The 20735-nt window shown below is 52.1% G+C and overlaps 2 protein-coding genes across 2 annotated transcripts in view; one reads left to right on the top strand and one right to left on the bottom strand.

Moving 5' to 3' along the window:
• Positions 1-20735, bottom strand: part of PI4KA (phosphatidylinositol 4-kinase alpha) — a 107095-nt gene that overhangs the window by 33988 nt on the left and 52372 nt on the right. Inside the window, exons 18-19 of the mRNA XM_075534533.1 lie at positions 19958-20126; positions 18930-18980 (exon numbers count right to left, since the gene is read on the bottom strand). Coding sequence (XP_075390648.1) covers positions 18930-18980; positions 19958-20126 — 220 coding nt within the window. The remainder of the gene's footprint in view (positions 1-18929; positions 18981-19957; positions 20127-20735) is intronic.
• SERPIND1 (serpin family D member 1) lies at positions 6183-13764 on the top strand. Its single transcript, XM_075534605.1, has 4 exons — positions 6183-7029; positions 10515-10788; positions 12721-12865; positions 13573-13764. The coding sequence occupies exons 1-4, from the start codon at positions 6183-6185 to the stop codon at positions 13762-13764; spliced, it is 1458 nt and encodes a 485-aa protein (XP_075390720.1).

Here is a 20735-nt window from a genome sequence, read left to right as displayed (position 1 = left end):
GGCAGTGGTGGGGACTCATTTAGATGTGGTGGACAGACAGCGGTAGAGGGGAGTGCTCCCCCAGAAAGATTAAGGGCATCTGCCATCGTGTGTGTAGGACAGAGACAGGGAGCGGAAGGGTCGGCTGGGACAGGCCCTTATCTACAGAGCCAGCCAGCATCACCGCATTCACACTGAAGACTCAGAATGAATACAGTGCTCGCCAAAGCGGCTGCGTGCTAGGCCAGCCAGAAACCCAGTGCTGGGGACAGCCCTTCACATGTCAGGGTTCCTCACAGCAGAGCCAAGCTGACATCCCAACAGGCCTTACAGGCAGGGAGGCTGGCTTCCCCTTCAACGGCCTCAAGAGGGCGACACCACCAAACTTAGAGCAGGAAATTCTGGGCGCAAGCTCTGGGATAAGGTGGTCATTTAGACAGTTCCAGACACGTGGGTAGTGCTTTTGATCCTAAAATAAAGAATAAATGCAGTCAACAACACTACCACACACAGACTAACCACCATAGTCCTGCCGTCTCTGGGAGTGGGGGAGTCTGTGAATGGTGAGGGTGACTGGCTTGACTGGCTACTCATCTGAAAGTTGGAGGGGCCCAGCCTATCCTGAGAAAAGCCTAACGATCCCACCCCCTTTCCAGCAACTTCCCCACTGGGAACTGGGGGGTGGGGTAGGGGACGCACACACACAGCCAGGACTAGGTGCAGACGGTGGTTCTTAATCATAACCCAGCGGGTGTCCAGGAGTGCCTGAAAGGACTGGAGTCTGAGAACCGCTGCTTCTCTGACAGCAGATAGCATGGCGCGTTCCTGTCGGAGAGCATGGCCCCGCTGACCACAGGAAGGTCCTACTCCCTGGTTCCCTGCACTAGGCTCACACGTTCCCCTCAACTTCTCTAGGATGGGGCCCCTGCCCCCGGGATGGTCAGCCCTGCCAAGCCAGCAGAGCAGAGTAAGGCAAGGCTGGGTATAAGCAGCTCGCCTTCGGCACTTTGTACGAGAAGAGACACATGGCAGATGAATGCGCAGCCTCTGCGTTCAGGGGAGCACTGTGCCCTGGAGACTCTCGTGGTGACTTCAGAAAGGACAGTCCCTGAAGCAAGGGCTCTGCGAGCTCACAGCTTCCCCAGCGGACATGGCGATTCCGGCGGCAGTGGCACCAGAACTTGAGCTGAGGAGTCACAAGCGCCTGGCAGTGAGCAGAGGCCGATTCGAGGGTTTGTGCTGACAAAGCTGTAGGGGTACTGTTTGATTTGGGACATGTTTGCATTGGGAAATCTGCAATAACAGCCTAGCGCCAAAGTTCACGTTGAAATTCCACTGGTGGCCTCGGTGGCGTCCATTCGGGCACCTTCACGGCTAGGCGGCATGGAGGGAGGTAAGTCTGGTCTCGGACATTTCACTAGCAATCTTTCCCTAGGAGCTTCATCTCTCCCTCCAACCATACACTCCGCCTGCTTTCTCTAGTCTCTCAGACATTGCTTTCCCTACTTGCAGCCTGCTTGGGGTGCAAGTCGGTCGGTTATGCTGTGGGGCAACTGGAAAAACTGGACCTTGAGCTGTTGCTGCGAACGGAAATACTGTCTTTGTTAAGACGTATTTCACTTGGGTAACTGAGCTTGGGTGAGGTGTGAGAATACGCCTGTTCTCTGGCAATCTCCGCTGACGTATTAGTGTCAAGGGTGGGCGACTACATGACATCCAAGGGGGCTTCATGGGAAAATTCAATTACCTTTCTTCCTTTTATATGGTTAATTTGCAGTTGCTTTCCATTCATTTTCCCCTGAGCTTTTGGAAGCCCTGTCAGACATGCAGACAACTTTCACATGGCTCAGCGAAGAACAGGCATGAACGCAGGCCTGCAGTGAGCACATGCACAAGTAGGGAGGGGAGAGCGAATAAAGCAGACGTGCAAGTCCACAAGCCCAGTGACTTCTGTGGGTGGACGGTTTTGCTCTCTATGCTGCTCCTGCAGCCAGAGGTTACATCAAAACCAAGTGTTTTTTCTAAATCCAGGCTCTCCCTCCCACTTCTGCTGCTGGAGGTCTCTGTCCCCTGAGAAGGACAAGGTGTCCTGGTTTGTCCAGCTCCAGGGAACCACCAGGAAGCCCCACCTGCTCCATGTTGTCAATATCAGAACGTGTTACATGAAAAGTCTGTGCAAACAAACTTTGAACCATTTGCTTTAAAAAAAATATGGCTCTTGACAGAGGAAGTATTTTGAATTTAAACATAACCTAAAAACCTAGTTATAATTTAAGTTGGCTTATATGTTTTTTTGTGGTACTAGATCGCAAAATTAGAGAAAGACAGGGCTGTTCCACTCCTGTAAAGAGATAGTTTCAGAAACTTTCAGGGGGTTTGGTTTTGGAAGCAGCCAAACCAAGACATCCTGGTAGCGCAGTGGGCTTCAGTGTTCGGCTTCAGGTGGGCAGGTTGTAGTTGGAATCCCCCAGTTGTCTGCTCCCATGACGGCTGACAGCTGTGGGAATCCCACAGGGTGGTTCCCCAGGGGTCAGAATCAACAGGACGGCCAAACCAAAACCAAACTCACTGTCACTGAGAAGATCCCAACTGATAGTGACCTGACAGAACAGAGTAGAACTGCCCCTGTGGGGTTCTGAGACTGTACCTCTTTATAGGAGTAGAAAGCCCCATCTGCCTCTTGCTGGTGGTTTTGAACTGCTGACCTTGTGGATCACAGCCCAACAAGTAACCATGACAACCACCAGGACGGCTGACTTGATGGTACTGGGCTTTCAGTCGCTAGACAATTAAGGTCCTCTTAGGCCAGCGGTTCTCAACCCTTGGGTTGCGACTCCTTTGGGGGTCAAACAACCCTTTCATAGGGGTCGCCCAATTCATAATAGTAGCAAAATGACAGTGATGAAGTAGCAACGAAAATAATTTTATGATTGGGGGTCACCACCACATGAGAAACTATATTAAAGGGTCGCGACATTAGGAAGGTTGGGAACCACTATCTTAGACCCTTCATTTTGATTTACAGAAAACATTGAGGATATTTCCTCCTTTAGCTCAGGAAAAATAATGAAAATTAGTTTTGGTTTTTCATCATATAATACTGGGTCAGGGTACAAGCAGCTTCAAACAGGTTGGATGAACACCAGGCTAAACACAGGCATGCATTGCCTTCACCCCCGGATCCCTAGCAGGTCTCAAATTTGTTTTCCTGAACTCCTATTTATTCTGGTTTATTTGTCTTTTGACCTTGCTTGATCTGAGAGGCCTTCCCCAATTCAGATGATTTCCACCAAGCTAACTCTCTTATTACTGAAAAAATTTACCTATCAGCAGAAATATAATTGCCTTCTCTGAGACATGTGTGTCCCTCTCTCCCTTTTACTCTGAAAAATAATTTTATTAGGACATACATAATCCAGACATCATGTCCTTCAATAGTTCAGTCATATCAAGCAGCATTGTACAATCGCTACCATAATTATTTAAACATATTTTCCTTCTTGTACTCTTTGATATTGGCTCCCTAACCCCCCCCCCCCCACCACAGCCCCCAGGAACCCTTATTCTAGTTATTGTCTCTACAGATTCATCCAACCTGGGTTTCATATACCGAGAAGCATAGAAAGACACATAATAGAGAGTCAAGAACACTACCAACAACAAAATAAAGCAGAGATAAGACCCAATCTGGAAAAACAACAAAACTAGAAAATACTAAAAGCCACACCAAGCTCAAAATATGTCCAAAGGGAGATCCAGTGACCAAGTTTTAACCAATCAAGTCAGATTTATCACTGTAATCGACTTTGTCTCTCCATACTCTCTGATAGGTTATTTCCATCCCTTACTTAAGGCCAGAGGCCCTCCCCCCATCCTGACTTGACTTTCCAGGAAGGTTAGCCTATCACTCTGGTGGAAGTGAGTGTCTGTTGGTGGGGGTGACCTTAGCCCAATGTTGTATGGCAGCAACTGAATGGTCCCTCTCCTGCCTCTTGAGAAAATGACCCCAGCTGAGGGGAGGTCTGCTTTCCTGTCGAGGTGGTTTTAAGACGTACATGTAGAGGGGGTGGGAGGAGCCTTGGTGGTTAGTGCTTACATGTTTGGCTGCAATCAGCATAGGCAGCAGTTTGAAACCACCAGCTGCTCCTTGGGAAAGAGTCTCAGTAACCCCCAGGGGCAGTTCGACTGTCTTATAAGGGTGGCTATGAGTCAGCATTGATTCAATGCCAGTGAGCTGGGTTTTGGTTGGTGGGTTGGTTTATAGTGAGGATGATATATGGTTCATGGGTGCCAGGCAGGCTTCTCTACCTCATTGCTTGGGAGATTACCTACCTTTTTGATAAATGCACTGCCACCAACACCCCATGCCCCGAGCTCTTTAGAATCAGGACCTAATGCTATTTGGCAAGTCCTTTATAGGGGCCACCAAGGCCCACAGTGTTGAGTACTGGGGGGTGGGGAACACAGATGCCTTCAAAGCTAGCCACTCAGAGGTTCCCCGCATGAAAGCCTGCAACCAGAAATCTCTCAGATGGCAGGAACACAGCCTGTGGGCAGATTGTGTTCCTGTGTCTGTATCAGGAGAGGGGTGCCCAACTGAAGGTAGGTGGCAGCCCCAGTCATCAGCCGCCAAAAAGGAAAGCAATGGGGCTCCCTGTTCCAGTAACGACAGACAGCCTTAGAAACCCACAGGGGCCATGCTGCACTGTCCTACGGAGCACACTATGCGTCAGAATCGATTTGGTAACAATGAGTTTAGGGTTTTGGGGGGAGACGTTGGAAGGGGGTTAGGGGACAGCCTTAAGGAGCAACTTGAGGAGGAGCCTGGAGGCAGAATGCGGGGTTGTCTACAGAGGCCACCGAGTAGCTGGGGAGGCAGCCAGTTTGCTTTGAGTCTAGCTGCTGCCACCTTTGGGGCTGTGACATCCACCCCACTCCCACTCCTCACCAACCCCCTGGGCCGTATAATGGCAAAGAAGGCGACACTGGGAGATGACATGCAGTGTCATGGTTGCTGCTCTTACTGATACCCACACATCTGACCACAGTCCAAGTGGGTATCCAGGCTGCTGGGTGGTGATGACAGCTAGCTGCTCAGCTATGGCAGCCAAGAGGCTGGAGGTCCACTCAGTGCCAACTAAGGTCTCCGTATCATTAGTCCCATCTTCAGTCCTCACAAGTTCAAAGATAAAGTAACCCTAACCCACTACACTGAGTCCATTCTGATTCATAGGGACCCTGTATAGGGTTTCTGAGACTGTCAACCTTTATGGGAACAAATGGCCTCATCCTTCTCCTGTGAAGTGGCTTGTGGGTTTGAACTGCCTATCTTGGAGTCAGCAGACCAGTGCCTAAACCACTGTGTCAACAGTGTTTAACCAACAGGAGTCAGTACCTCTCACCTGGCCTACATAGGAGGCTGAGAGTCTGGTTCTCAAGTACCTCCCCAAAAAACAAACTCACTGCCACTGAGTCGATGCTGACTCAGAGTGACCTTATAGGGCACAGCAGAACTGCCTGTAAGTTTCCAAGACTGTAACTCTTTATAAGGGTGGAAAGACTTGTCTATCTCCCACAGAGCAGCTGGTGGGTTAGAACTGCTGACCCTGCAGTTAGCAGCCCAACATGGAACTACAAGATGACAGACACAACCAACACAGCAAAACCTGAGCTTCTTGCTGGCGTTGGAAGAAGTTGCCTTGGGGTCACGTGTGACAGTCCATATCCTAGGCACGGGCAGAACTCACTTGATAGCGACACCTGATTTGACAAGCAAGTCAAATCCTTCCTGAGCACAGGCAGGGGACGTGCTACAGTACCAGTGTCCAGGTATTAGAAATGGGCTCATGTTCTTGAATGGAGTGGTGCTTAGGCTCCTCTAATAATGACCTTCTGACCTCACCTCGAGGAGCTCTGGTGGTGGAGCTGTTATGAGTTGAGCTGCTAACTGCAAGGCCAGCAGTTCAAAACCACCAGCTAGCTGCTCCATGGGAGAAAGACAGGGCTTTCTACTCCTGTGAAGAATTACAGTCTAGGATATCCACCGGGCAGTTCCACCCTGTCCTACAGGGTTGCTGTCAGTTAGCTTCAACTCAATGGCAGTGGGTTTGGTTTGGGTCTGGACCTCACCTCACACAGACATTGGCTGGGCTGCGGTGCTCACTATGTTTATTTGTGTGTGTGTGCTTCTCCCTGCAGCCAAGATGATCCGTCTGCTCTGTTCGCTCCTCCTTGCTCTCCTAACATCTGCCTGGTGGGGGAGCGCCGGCCCGGCAGGGGGCCCTACAGAGCCGGAGCCACTGACCAACACAACCCCGGGCCTGCCCATCATCGCCGCCAACTTCCACAAGGAGAACACAGTCACCGATGTCTGGCTGGATGAGGGCGAGGAGGACGAGGACTACCTGGACCTGGAGAAGCTCCTGAGCGAGGATGACGACTACATCGACATCATCGACGCTGTGGCGCCCATCGACCCTGCGGCCCATGCCGGCAACATCCTCCAGCTCTTCCCAGGCAAGAGCCGCATCCAGCGCCTCAACATCCTCAATGCCAAGTTCGCTTTCAGCCTCTACCGGGCCCTCAAGGAGCAGGTAGGTGCGGCGGAGAACATCTTCATAGCACCCGTGGGCATCTCCACAGCCATGAGCATGATTTCCCTGGGCTTGCAGGGCGATGCCCTTGACCAAGTCCACACAGTGCTGCACTTTGAGGATTTTGTCAACGCCAGCAAAAAGTATGAGACGGTGACAGTGCACAACCTCTTCCGAAAGCTCACACACCGCCTCTTCCGGAGGAACTTTGGGTACGTGCTGCGGGCTGTCAATGACCTTTACGTCCAGGAGCGCTTCCCCATTCAGGAGGACTTCAAGGCCAAGGTGCAAGAGTACTACTTTGCAGAGGCTCAGCCGGCCGACTTCGAGGATCCGGCCTTCATCGAGAAGACCAACCACCATGTCCTGAAGCTGACCAAGGGCCTCATCAAGGACGCACTGCAGAGTGTCAACCCCGCAACCCAGATGATGATCCTAAATTGCATCTATTTCAAAGGTAAGAAATGGCCTCTCTTCAAAATGGCAAGCTCTTTTTCAGGACGCAGGGGGCTAAAATGCCAGCCAGGGGCCTTCGTCTGCCAGCTACCCATGACGTCAGGCTCATGGTCACCTCAGAGGCCCAGGAGCAGGGAGGGCCCAAGCAAGGGGACGCAAAGGGTTGAAACTTGCTCCATCCTCCCACCAACCGTGGGACGGTGTCCCCAGGAAACAGTGATGCTCCAAGGGCACAGAGCTGGTTAGGGGCGTGGCCAAGGGTGAGAACTTTCAGCCACCTTGGTAAAGTGCAGGGAAGAACACAAACCAGGCATTTGGTCAAATGGATTTGAGGGCTATTATTCTTTTTCTGGTCTGAACCCTGTTGTTGGAAGGAAGCCCGAGAGAATAGTGGTTACCTGTTGAGCTGCAAAACACAAGGTCAGCAGTTTGAAACCACCAACCACAATGTGGGAAAAGACCAGGCCTTCTATTCCTTAAGAGCTAGAGTCTCGGAAACCCACAAGGGTTGTTCTACCTTGTCCTTTGGGGCTGCTTTCAGTCAGCATCAACTCAATGGCAGAGAATTGGTTTTCTTAACCTGTTTTCAGTAAGCAGACCTACGAGGGGGTACCTCCCAATAAACAGAATTTTTTTTTAAGACAAAAGAACCTTAACAGCTTCAAAGTAGTCTCTATGACACGCAACACATTTGTCTGCATTGCAATTCCATTCTTGGAAACATCTTTCAAACTCATTTGTTTGGATGGCTGACAGCACCTCCCTCGTTTTTTTCTTCACCTCTTCTAAGTTGTCAAATAGCTGTCCTTTCACGTCCCTCTGCATTTTTGAAAACAAAAAGTCACATGGAGTGAGGTCAGGTGTGTGGGGCAAGAGAGGCATGTCTTTTTTCGATAGAAACTGGTGCACTGAGATGGCTGTGTGAGCAGGTGCAGGGTCGTGGTGGCAAAACCAGTCCCTCATCTGCCACAAATCAGGCCTTTTTTGTTACACGCTGTTATGCAATCTTTTCAGAACCTCTAAATAGAAAACTTGATTAACAGTCTGACCTGATGGAACAAACTCCAAATACCTTATCCTCCTCACATCAAAAAACAAATGTGCATTGTCTTGATCTTTGATTTTACTTGATGAGCTTTTTTGGGGTGAGTTGACACGATGACATCTTCCACTGGCTTGACTGACGTTTGCTTCTGGGGTCATAAGAATACCACCATGTCTTGTCATCAGTAATAACTTTGGATAAAAGTCTGGGTCACTTTGGAGCTGTTATTTCAAAGCATGGTATGTTTCCACTCGAATCAGTCAGAATTCGAGGTACAAATTTCCCAGCAACCCTTTCATTCCCAAATCTTCCATCAAATTTTGCTACACTGAGCTCCACGTATTCCAGATAACTTCCCCATCTCTTCAGTGGTCTGTTGTCAGTCTTCAAGCACAAGTGCAGGAATTTTGCCGCATTTTTGTCTATTCGGAAAGTTGAAGGATGTCCTGAATGAGGTTTGTCGTATTTTTCCTGAGCAGGAAACAATTTCACAGCTGCACGCTCTGCTCTTTTAAATCAGCCATCAAAAAAAAAAAAAAACATTGTGACCAGAGAAAACCTTCCCAGGTGATGCCACCGGGTGCATTAACTCAGAGCGAGTTGCTTGATGCCCACCTGGTGGGAAAAATGCATTCTTTGAAAGCTCTGCCAGTAGAGCTTTTCCATTTTGGGGGATGTGTCTAAAAAACATATCTGTTGTAAACTGGTCAGCTCCAACAGCTGGCATGAACATCTGACCTGTTCCGGGTGATTCTGCATGGAGGAAGCACAGTGGCGGCATAGTAGTTACATGCTGGGCAGCGGACACCACCAGCCACTCTGGGGGAGACAGATGTGGCTGTTGGCCCGTTAGCTCTATGGTCTTAGAAAACCCTGTACAAAGTTGCTATGAGTTGGAACTGACTCAAGGGTAGAGGGCTATGGGTCTTTTGCATGAGTGGGCGAGGGAAATGCACACTTTGTTCTCACATAACTGTTCCGAGTCATGTACGAGGGCACTTTCTAGGAAGGGGCAGAGTCACCCTGGGAACTAGAAATACAGCATGTGAATTCATACAGACCAGAAGGAGCCTGTCTTTAGCAAAGCCCCCAATAGGACTGAGCTGGAGGCAGCTGCCCTTTCCCGCATGAACCCAGGATTCTGGAAGAGAGAGCTGGGCAGGTGTGCAGTAGGCCTGGTCACTACCATACACAGCTGCTCTTCCTACCTGCACAAGATCTGGCAGGCAGAAGCTGGGGCTGATCCCCAAGGACTCTAGAAAACTCACTGTCATCAAGTTGGTTCCGATTCAGGGTGAGACTACTGGACAAGGTTGAATTACCCTGGGAGTTTCTGGGAGTAGAAAGCCCCTTCTTTCTCCCACAAAACAGCTGGTGGTTTTGAACTGCTGACCATTACTGCCACCAGGGCTCCTTCCTGAGGACTCTGGGGCCCCATGGTTCCTTGGCTTGTCAGTGGGAATACAGTTCTCCCATCCGTCCCCTCATGGAGAAAGGCAGAGGCGACAGCAAGTGCCCCACCAGCAGGTGGCTGAGAAGACGAGGGGGCATGATCCATTTATAATCACTTGCCTGCCCACAGGAACAAGTTTTAAAAGCCCACACCCACTGCCAATTAGTCTATACTGACTCCAGAATTGCTCCTGTGAGTTTCCAAGCCTGTCCATCTCTATGGGAGCAGGCTGCCTTCCCTTTCTCCTGAGGAGCCTTGTGGTAAGCAGCCCCGTGCTGAACCCCCTGCACTAGCACCAGAAGGGCTCAGCTATTAGTAAAGGCCCAATCTCTGGTGCATCTAGCCATGGCCCTTCCATCCCTAGCCCCCTATCTGTCACCAGCAGACAGGGCAGAACTGCCCCTGTGAGTTTCCAAGACTGGAACTCTCTGGGAGTAGAAAGCTCCATCTTTCTCCCACAGAGCAGCTGACGGTTTTGAACCGTTGACTCTGAGGTTAGCAGTCCAACGAATAACCACTACACCCCTGGGGCTCGTGAAGACAACCCCACAGAGGGCAGGATCAGCTCACAGGAGCACATTTTCTAAGTGCACCAGAGGCCAGGCTATGCGTTGGGCTGCTCACCGCAGGGTCAGCAGAAGGAATCCACCCCAGTTGCTCCTCAGGAGGAAGATGTGGCTGTCTGCACCTCTAAAAACTGACAGTTCTTCCCTCTCCTTCAGGGTCACTATAAATTGGAATCTTTTCGATGGCAATAGGGTCAGACCCAGATGCAGTCTACCCCAGGCATCTAACAAACCTCGTTACCACTGCTGGGCGCTAACTTTCGCAACTTCTCAGGTGGGGTCTCTTCCGAGACAGTGGTTCTGAGTGTGGCCCCGGGACCACTAGTATCAGCTGTCCCAGTCAGAGTGTAAACGAACCTTTGGGGTTCCGGGGGCTCTTTCTTAGGCATACTAAGGGGGCTCTCACTCTGGCCATGCTGCAGGCTCCTGGGTGAACAAGTTCCCTGTAGAAATGACGCACAACCACAACTTCCGGCTGAATGAGCGTGAGGTGGTCAAGGTGCCCATGATGCAGACCAAGGGGACCTTCCTGGCAGCGAGTGACCAGGAGCTTGACTGTGAGGTCCTGCAGCTGGAGTATGTCGGGGGCATCAGCATGCTCATCGCAGTCCCCCACAAGCTGTCGGCCATGAAGACCCTGGAAGCGCAGCTGACGCCCCAGGTGGTGGAGCGGTGGCAGAAGAGTATGACAAACAGGTGGGCTGTTTCAGATCCATATAGAAAGGCTTGGGGGTGGGGTGAGTGGCAGAGTGGGCTAAGCACTGGGCTGCGGGCAGAAAGGTTGGCAGTTGGCTCCATGGGCGAAGACGCAGCAGTCCACTTCTGTAGAGACCGAGAGCCTTGGAAACCCAGGGAGCAGTTCAACTCCGTTCTGTAGGGTTGCCGTGGGTCAGGTTCAGCTTGATGGCACTGGGCTTTTGGGGTGGGGGCAGTGATATTGGGCCTGAGGTGATTTTAAGAAAAGGGAGGAAACACACAAATATCTAAGAATGCCTGACGCGGCAAGACTGATCAGAGAGCATTTGCTGAAAACACATCTGTGCTCCAGTGACAGGGCCAATGCTGGGGTTGGGGGTGGGGCAGAACAGGAGGCTTGGAATTGCCTTTGAGACAATTCGATTCTGTCACATTTGGGCTCTGTGCTTTTAGCCACAGCTCCATCTCTCCAAGGGGCTTCTGGGAGAAACCAATAGCATGAGCTATGTTGAGCACCCTCAGTGCTTGAGACCCCTAGGTGTCCAACAAAGATCGGTTCCCCTGCTCCCCTACCCAAGAAATCCCCTAACCCCCAAACCAAAATCACTGCCATCGACTTGATGTCAACTCATCCTGACTTTCTAAGGACAGGGTAGAACTGCCCCTGTGGATTTCTGAGACTGTAACTCTTTACTCGAGTAGAAAGCTCTGTCTTTCTCCCTTGGAGTAGATGGTGGTTTTGAACTGCTGACCTTGCAGTTAACCATCCAACGAGTAACCACTATGCCAACAGGGCTCCTTAAGAAAATTTTTTTTATCTGTTGAGGGGACTCTTGTTATTTCTTACTCCACATTGCAAATCTCGGGCTTGAAAGAGTATACTACAGTTAATTATAATTAATAAATATTGGAGCAGGGTTTCAGGGAGATATGCCAGGGGCAGTCTACTGGCTCCACAAAGCCCTCAGACCCACACCAGCTTCCAGGGGCTGGACAACCTCAGGCCATAAGCCTTCTTCCGGACGAGACCCACTGGTGGCTGGCTATGTCTTAGTGCTGTCTGTCTGTGCTTCCACCGCCACTCACCCGGGAACCTCCGATTGCCATACAGAGTGTAAGCTCCACATCTCTCTTCCCACTCAGGGCAGGGTGCACTGAGGGAGGGGCTGGATGGGTTGATGTCAAGGCAGAGAGTTGAGCATGTCCACTGACTGTCCTGGAGTGGATTCAGACTTACAGCAAAGCTTGAGGACAGAACAAAACTGGCCCTCTAGTTCCCAAGGCTGTGTATCTTTCCCAGAGCAGACTGCCTTAGCTTTCTTCCTCACAGCGGCTAGTGGGCTAAAACCACTGGTCTTCCAGTTAGTAGTGTAAGGCTTAATCCACAGCACCACAAGGGCTCATTTCTCCTCTCCAATCCAGAACTAAACCACCTGCCATCAAGTACATTCCACCTCACGGTGACCCCTTCCGGCAGAGCAGATGTGTTTCAGAGGGTGGCAGAGGACACAAATCTTGACAGAGGTCGACAGCCTGCCTCTTCTTTCTCCCACAGAGCAGGCACAACCTCCCACCTCCCCGTTAGCAGCCTGTCCCACGAGCCCCTGTGCTCCTTTTGGAGGCAAACACTGGCCCTTATGAACAAAACACATGTTACCTTAGAACCTGGGGACCAGACAAGACACTCTCTTCAGATACTTTCTACACCATAAACCTGGGGAAGGGGGGAAGGCGGGGTTGACGAGGGGCCTCTTCCCAGAGTCCTCCTGGGACGGCACTGATTAAGGACCTGAAGAAGTGCAGTGTCCATTCTGGGGCAAAGGCAGCTTGTGGTGTCAGTGGTGAAGATAAAAATGTGATTTTTTTTCTTGTGTTGTAAAACTCCCTAAACTGAGTAACAGCCCCCTGCCCCCGCCTTTCCGGATCCTCTAGAACAAGAGAGGTGCTTCTGCCCAAATTCAAGCTGGAGAAGAATTACAACCTGGTGGAGGTGCTGAAGGCGATGGGAATCACAGCGCTGTTTGATAAGAATGGTGACATGTCGGGCATCTCTCAGGACAAGATCACCATCGACCTGGTAATCTTTCCCACGTGCCCCTGCCGCTCGGCCTGAGCTCAAAGGGTGGTGGCTGGGGCATAATGGGTGTCTCCTGCAGGGGGCACAGTCCACTGCACAGGGGACAGCTGGCAGCCACATGCCTCCCCGGAAGGTCAACTGCACAAAGGGCAGCTACTCAAGTACAGCCTTGCGTAGGCTCACCCTGTGACTATGAAAGAGCAGGAAAGACTAGCTGACCTAGTCACAAGTCCAGGCCCCCTCTCATGGACGTGCAGGTCCCTCACAGATGTACACTTCAGAGCAGGAGCTAAGGTCGGGGCAGACCAGGGACCCTCTCACGGACATGCACACCAGAGAGAGCACCTGAGGCTAGTCTTCTCATCAATGCACCCCAGAGAGGGACCTGAGGCAGGGTAGACCAAGGCCCCTCATGGACATGTACCCCAGAGGGAGGCTGGAGAGTGAGAGTGGGGCCTGTGGGCTCAGCTCCATAGGTCTCTTGCACTCTGAACTGCCAAGAGTGGAAACAAAGCTGGCTGCACACCACGGCTGCTAAGCACGATTACTGAGCTAGACAGGCGATTTCAGGCCTTTTCAAGGGCACTCTGGCCACGAGGGAGTAGGGCTCACTGCGGTCTTTAGACCCACTTCCTGAAAGAGGTCTCCTTGCTCTGTCTGCCATGTCCATCTATGGGGCCTGATAACACTCTGCTCTGTGCCCACAGTTCAAGCACCAAGGCACCATCATGGTGAACGAGGAGGGCACCCAGGCTGCTGCCGTGACCAGCGTGGGCTTCATGCCGCTGTCCACACAGGTCCGTTTCGCCATCGACCGCCCCTTCCTGTTTCTGGTTTACGAGCACCGCACTCACTGCCTGCTCTTCATGGGGAGGGTCACCAACCCCACCAAGTCCTAAAGAGGGGCTCCGGGCAGCTGCCGTGGTGGCTGTCAGGACACTGTGCGGGCGCCCTTCCCAACATGATGACAGACAACAGACATGGCCGGCTGCAACGCTCCAGATCTCACGCGCCTGCCGGGACAGGAGGCCTACACGCACGGTCACCAGTGACTGAGGAGACCCTGGGAGCATTATGAAGTCAGAGCTTTCTCCCAGAAAGTCAGCGAGAGCGAGCAATCGAGCTAGAGGGTCTGTGCTCGAGGAACTGGTACGTCCATGTCTTCCCAGGCTCCCCAGTGGAACACGGCTCCCAAAACGAGTGGCCCTTTCTCAGGCCTCCCAAGGAGGGTGCATGCCCAGCAGGGCCCATGATGCGAAGGGGAGACCTGTGATGTGCTCAGGGTGCTCGAGGTATAATCCTATCCAGGCCCAACCTTCTCTGTCTCGCCCAGTGTCACCATGCCTTCTCCTGTCCCCTCACTGCTTCCCAGAGGACAGTGCCTGCACAAGTGCGTGCGCACACACACGGCCCTTTTTCCCCACTAAAGAGATCAATAAATAGAATCACCTTTACCATGTACCGTTATACTTGCTGCCATTGATAGAGTTGATGCCAACTCATAGCAACCCTTTAGGACAGGGTATAACTGCCCCTGTGAGCTTCCAAAACTAACTCTTAAAAAAACATTATTACTAATTGGGAGTTAATACATATATATCATTCCATAATTCAATCACATCAAGCAGAACTGTACGATTGCTATCACGATCAATTTCCAAACATTTTTTTTCTTCCTGGACTCCTTGACATTGTCATCATCTCCCTTTACTCTCCCACCCCCCGAAACCCTTATTCCACCTGCTGTCCCAATAGGTTCATCAATCCTAGGTTTCATACACTGAATCAAGATGAACTCTTTAAGGGAGTAGAAAGCCTAGTCTTTCGCCTGAGAAGTGGTTGGTGGTTTTGAACTGCTGACCCTGCAACTAGCAGCCTGACATGTAACCAGTACACTGCCAGCACTCCTTGAACCTGTGATGACAAATCTTTCTTATTTGGAAGCTCAAGGAATTAGCAGAGAACACAGTGGGAACAGTGGAAGTCCACAGGAACGGGCCTCAGGACAAAGTGAAACTGCCTCTAAGGTTGCTGAGATCGTCACTCTTTTTAAAAATCATTTTATTGGGGGCTCTGACAACTCTTATCACAATCCATCCATCCATCGTGTCAAGCACATTTTTACATCTGTTACCCACATCATTCTCAAAACATTTGCGCTCCACTTAAGCCCCTGGCATCAGCTCAGTTTTCCCTCCCTCCCCACTCCCTTCTCTCATGAACTCTTGATAATTTATAAATTATCATGAGTCATACCTTATACTGTCCAATGTCTCCCTTCACCCACTTTTCTGTTGTCATCCCCCCAGGGAACAGGTTGTATGTAGATCCTTGTAATCAGTTCCCCCTTTCCACCCATCCTCCCGGTATCACCACTCTCAGCACTGGGGACTGTTAATCTTTATGGAAGCTGACTGCCTCATATTTCTCCTGTGGTACAGCTGGTGAGTTCAAACCACTGGCCTGGTGGTCAGCAACCCAAAGCCTAACCTGCAGGACCCCACACAGCCAATGCCCTTGAGTCGATTCCAACTTGTAGCAACCTATTGGACAGAGTACAACTGCTCCCTAGGATTCTTGAGGCTGTTCATCTTTCTCCCGAGTAGTTGCTGATAGGTTTGAACCGGCAACCTTTTGGTAAGCAGACCAAGGCCTACTCCACTGGGAAACTAAGGTTCCTAAAGAGACAACAGAGGTTGGCAAACACTTCTACACAGGACCAATATGCTCCGGGGTGCTTTAAGGCTGGGGTGACGAGTACTTTGAGTGTGTAAGCAGCCTCAGACTCGCCCTTGGTCCTCTTGGGAGTGTCCTCCAATCCCTATGTGGACAGTGGCCATGGCTTTCCCTCACTGGGTACCAGTACCAGCACCGTCCTCCTCCCCAGCCCACATGTTGGCCTTGAGGTAGGTGCTGCCACCACCCACTTCTGAAGAGTTCCCAGAGGGACTGTCATTCCAGCCCCCAGGCATTGGCTGTTAATGGTCAGTTTTCCCTGCTCCTGTCCTTGTCTCTGCACACACCCACTCTGTCCCTAGCACCTGGCTGTGAACTGATGAGAACAAGAGGCCATGCCTGCCCTCTGGCTAAGTCAAAGGAATGCCTCTATTGCAGATGCCCACCTGTGAACTTCTAGGTTCTTGGTCTGCCCATCTGCCTTTAGCTCTCTGCCATGTCTTTCTTCCACCCAAGGGGAACAGGGTGCTCTGGACACATCCACTTGGAGGGGCATTGGCCCCTCCGACTCACAAACCATATGACTCTGAAGCAGGCTGCCTGGGTGGCTTCCAGATCTAGCACTGAAGCTTCCTAGCTGGGGGCACATGGCTACTCAGTGTCTCAGTTTTCTTATCTGCAAGGTGGGAGAATGATACATCTGGCTCTCAGAGGAGCTGAGAGGAGGTTCCACCAGAGAAAGGTCAGGCTGGGGGCTCGGTGAAGACGGACCACCTACATATGCATATAGGAAGCCCTATGTGCAGTTGGCACGAACTCAGTGGCCCTGGGTTTGTTCTTTGGCTACTGATTGCAGAGCTGATGGGCAGAGATCGCTACAGCATGGGGGGACCTCAGAGTCATGTGCTCAGCCCCCTGGGGCTCCTGCAGGTCCCCAAGGCCACACTGAAACCTAAGTCCTTGCCCAGGCCCACGGGTACTTCCCCCAAAGAGACTCTCTGCCATGCCTAGGAGATCCAGAACAGTCTCTTCTGACGATGAGCAAGCAAAATGGGTGAGGAAGCCATGTTAGAAGTTCGCTCTCCAGGAGGTGCCCGGGCTGGCCCCAAGGCAAGCGCGAGGTGCGCATTCTCTGTGCTTCTCGTTGAGCAACCCAAATCAAATATTTGTGAACTCCTCTGCCATCTAACCATTAACTTCTGCTGCACACACACTCACCCCTGCATGGGATAGGTAGCAGTGGTGGAGGAAGCTCCAGTGTCTCTAAGGGGTGTACGGACTGTCACAGGGAACAGGCAAACAGAGGTACCCCAGCCCCAGGCCCATGCTGGGCCATACACAGCATCACCTTCCTCTTCACAGAAACCAGAGGGGCACGCAGACTCACAGGGGACCGAGCTTCCATTGGGTATCCTCTCAGCACAGATCAACCACCATGTGACAACTGCTAAGCATCTAGAACACTCCCAGGAGTGAGAGTGGTCAGGGATTCTTGAGCTCACTGACGGAAGCATCACCCCAAGCCCCTGCCATGACTCACTGCCCTGATTTCCAGCTTGCTTTGCGCCTGCTTCCTCCCCTCCCACGTCCTTCCCGGCAGCGCACATCACAGACGCTGATGGCCACATGTCACACTCGTGGGGGTGGGGGTGGAGTGCTACATGAGAGAGGGGGACCTGAGGTGCCTGTGAAAAAGGAACTCAGAAAGAAAGCCCTTCTAGGGCTGCAGTGGGCTTCCAGGACACTCCCCCCACCCCCGTGGAAGTCACAGGTGGTGCTTGCTTAGTGCCATGCAGGATGAGGTACTCGCTCTGGCCAGGATGCATTGCATAAGGAACCTGCCCAACAGCAGCCCCCATGAACCTGCCACCTCCTGCTGGACAGGGAGTGAGAGAAGCCGTGTGAGAGGCCACATCAGTTTCTGGTTTGGGTACTTTTGTCATCCTCTTGCCCGCCACAAACACATGCGCTTTTTTTTTTACAACACCCAAAGAGGAAACTTCCACTAATGAAGTCAAAACTGCTCTGTTGGGAAGCCAGCCCTTGGGGTCCAGGGAGAGCCAAGGGCCTACTACCCACCTCCTGTCCTATAACACCCAATTGTTCGCTTGTCAGGAGTCATGATGAAGTTAAAAACAAACAGACAAGTCTTTAAAAATACCTTCAGGAAGAGAGTTCCCAGAAACCTCAAATGGTCTGAAGGCTGTGGCAGCCCAGCTGGTTACCAATGGGAGGTGGCCATGTCCCCAGGGAACACACAGGCTGGGAGTCCAGAGGCTGCCCTCCCTCATTCTGCAGGCCCATCGACAAGTTCCCGCACCATCAGAAAGACAGCAGCAGTCTGTATAGACTGGTCCTCCTCAACTAACCACCTTACTGAGGAAAAGCCCCTCAAAGCCAAACTACTTCCAGCACAGTGATTCTGATGCACGTCCACACTAGGAGGTTTCCGAGACGGGTGCTCTTCATGGAAGCACACAGCCTCATCTTTCTTTTACAGGGTGTTTGAACCGCCAAATCACCAATCTCAAGGTTAGCAGTCCCTTGCTTAACACATAGCGCCACCAGAGAAGGCCAGGTAGCAAAGGACGGTGGGCTGACAGAAGCAAACGGGACCACTTATTACTGAAGAGCTTATTAGGAGGCGAGCCCTGCCGACCAGCGAAGATGAACATAGAGAAGTGCACGGTGCATATGGGACAGTCAGAGGATGGAACAGGGCCCAGTTGGCAGGAACATTGCACCAGAGTCCTGAGACTCACTCAGACTGGGAAGCAGAAACAGCCTGAGGGAGGAGGAGGTGGAGGGAGTAACAGGTAGAAACCACACCAGAATACAGGACCTGGACATTTGATGGGGAATGAGTTTGTAAAGGCCAGCTGGGCTGGGCTAGGCTGAGCTGACAATGGGACGAGATGTGGAGGGGGCTCCCCACCCCTGCTCAGTAGCACTGCCCTGGGGGGCAGAGCTGGACCCACTGGCCACACCAGCAGTCCCCCCACCTCCCACCAGCAGGTTGCAGGCCACAACTCCAAGCCTGGACCCCAAAGAATGGGCTTGGAGCCTCATCTCACAAGGAGCAGGTAGGGAGAGGTGGCAGGGGGCTGGCAAAGGAGTGAGAGAGGATGAAAGGCAGGGCCAAGAAAGAATGGAAAGGGAGCCAGGTCCCTGGTCCAAGCACCTGGGAGTTCAGGGAGGTGCAGAACATGGGAGATGCGGGTGGTCCTGGCCAGCACCTGCCCTCAGGATAATTCAGAGAGCATGCCATCCCTTCCTCGCCCCTGCCACATGCACACACACAAGGAACTTCTGTGTGTCACCAGACAACACAAATCATGTAGACACAGATTCAGGTGTTTTTCAAAGGACGGGATGCCCACACACTCACCACCGCTATGACAGGAATAAGCACACCCAGGTTCCCGGCGCTGCTGGAGGCCTAGGAGAGAGAGCAGCGATGTTACTGAAGAGCATGTATCTCTCTCTCGCTCTCTCTCTCTCTCTCACACACACACACACACACACACACACACCACCCCCACTTAAGTTAAGTTGGAATTCCTTCACACACAAGGCATGGCAAAGACTAGAGGAAAGGGGAAAAAAAAAAAAAAAAGACTAGAGGAAAGGAAATGCATACACAAAACAAAACAAACCCACTGCCACTGAGTTGATGCCAACTCATAACAACCCTATAGGACAGGGTAGAACTGCCCCTGTGGGTTTCCAAGATGCTAATTCTTACAGGAGTAGAAAGCCTTGTTTTCCCCCCGAGGAGCGGCTGGTGGTTTTGAACTGCTGACCTTGCAGTTAGCAGTCCAATGAGTAAACACTATCTGAGCAGGGCTCCTCTGGGCTAAGGCAGGTAGGATGAAACCTGGTATGATCTAGGATGAAACCTGGTGTGACGTAGTTGAACAAGAACCTGGCTGGCTGGGCCAAGAGGGAGTAGAAAAGGGGCCAGGTGTTCACATGACCTTAAGAAGCTACCGTAACTGCCTTGACCACCCTGCCCCCTACTTTCTCTCTGTGGGGGGTTCCAGACCTGCCACTGCCTGCCCCGTGGACCTTTGCCCTGAGACAGCCCTCCTCATGTTGTCATTATACTCTGACCAAAAACACTTCACAGCCATGTGAGGCACAGCCACTGCCCCTAGTTTCAGTATGGGTGAGAGAAAAAGCAAATGGCTGGGCCTAGGCCATCACCATCCAGGGGTGTGTGGGAGCTGCCAGGGGCTGGAGATCAGGGATAGGTGAGCCCTCCTTCTCCCCTCAGCCTTGGGTAGCACTTCAAAGCAGCCCACTTCCAGCTTTGTCCACTGGCTGGATTTAAATCGCTTAAGGAAACTCCCTCAACCCTCCCCCCCCTTAACCATGCCAAATGGCACCAGGAGACCCAAGTCAGGCACAGCCTACCTTCAGGGCAGGGCCTTTCTCGCTGGCCCGCTCGCTGGCCCGCTTCCCCTCCAGGCCCAGCTGCACAAACAGTTCCAGCAGGTTCATCAGCAGCTCGTCCACCAGGTGCTCGTCCTGGATGTTGGCTGCGATGTTGGCCAGGGCATTGATAACAGCCAAGGAACAGTGCCTGAGAGAAGGGACCATCAGCCCAAGGTGGGAAACACCAGGCTCCTGAGATGCTGCCCTGTCCTCGCCCCTCAGCCCCTCACCATTTCCAGGGCTGGACCCCCAGGGACCAGCTACATGCAGGAGGAGTGAGGAAGAGCCACTGCAGTGAGAAGAGCAGTCCCTTGAAAAGAGCCCCTGCACATGGACAGGCGGCCATTACCCTTTCTTCTGAGACTGTCTGTGTGGACAGTCTCCAGGAGGCTGTCAGTATTTCCGGGGCTCACAAATGTTGAGGGTCAGCCAAAGGGCACAAAACACACAGGGCTCACCTCAGGGATGGCCTGGCTGGGGCTTGTATTCCACCCCCATCCCCCTTAAAGACAGCATTTCGAGATGGCACTGAGTCTACCCCCAAATTGAAGAGCCCCCATACTAGCAGGATCGACTGCGAGGACCCACGGAGGGTTCACTGGCTGACTGCGTGGATGCGGGATGCCAGGCTTCAGGCATGCCTTCCCAGTCCACCTTTGCCTGGAAGCGCCAATGAAATCTGTGCAGCATGATGGCAACACGTGGGCCCATCTCTCGGGCAGACCAGTGGTTCATGCAGGAGGTGCACAGGGAAGAA

This window comes from Tenrec ecaudatus, chromosome 16 (genome assembly GCF_050624435.1).
Source record: "Tenrec ecaudatus isolate mTenEca1 chromosome 16, mTenEca1.hap1, whole genome shotgun sequence".
In the NCBI taxonomy this organism is placed as follows: Eukaryota; Metazoa; Chordata; class Mammalia; order Afrosoricida; family Tenrecidae; genus Tenrec; species Tenrec ecaudatus.
Note: the sequence above shows the minus strand (reverse complement) of the source record. Positions and strands in the feature narration are given on the sequence as shown.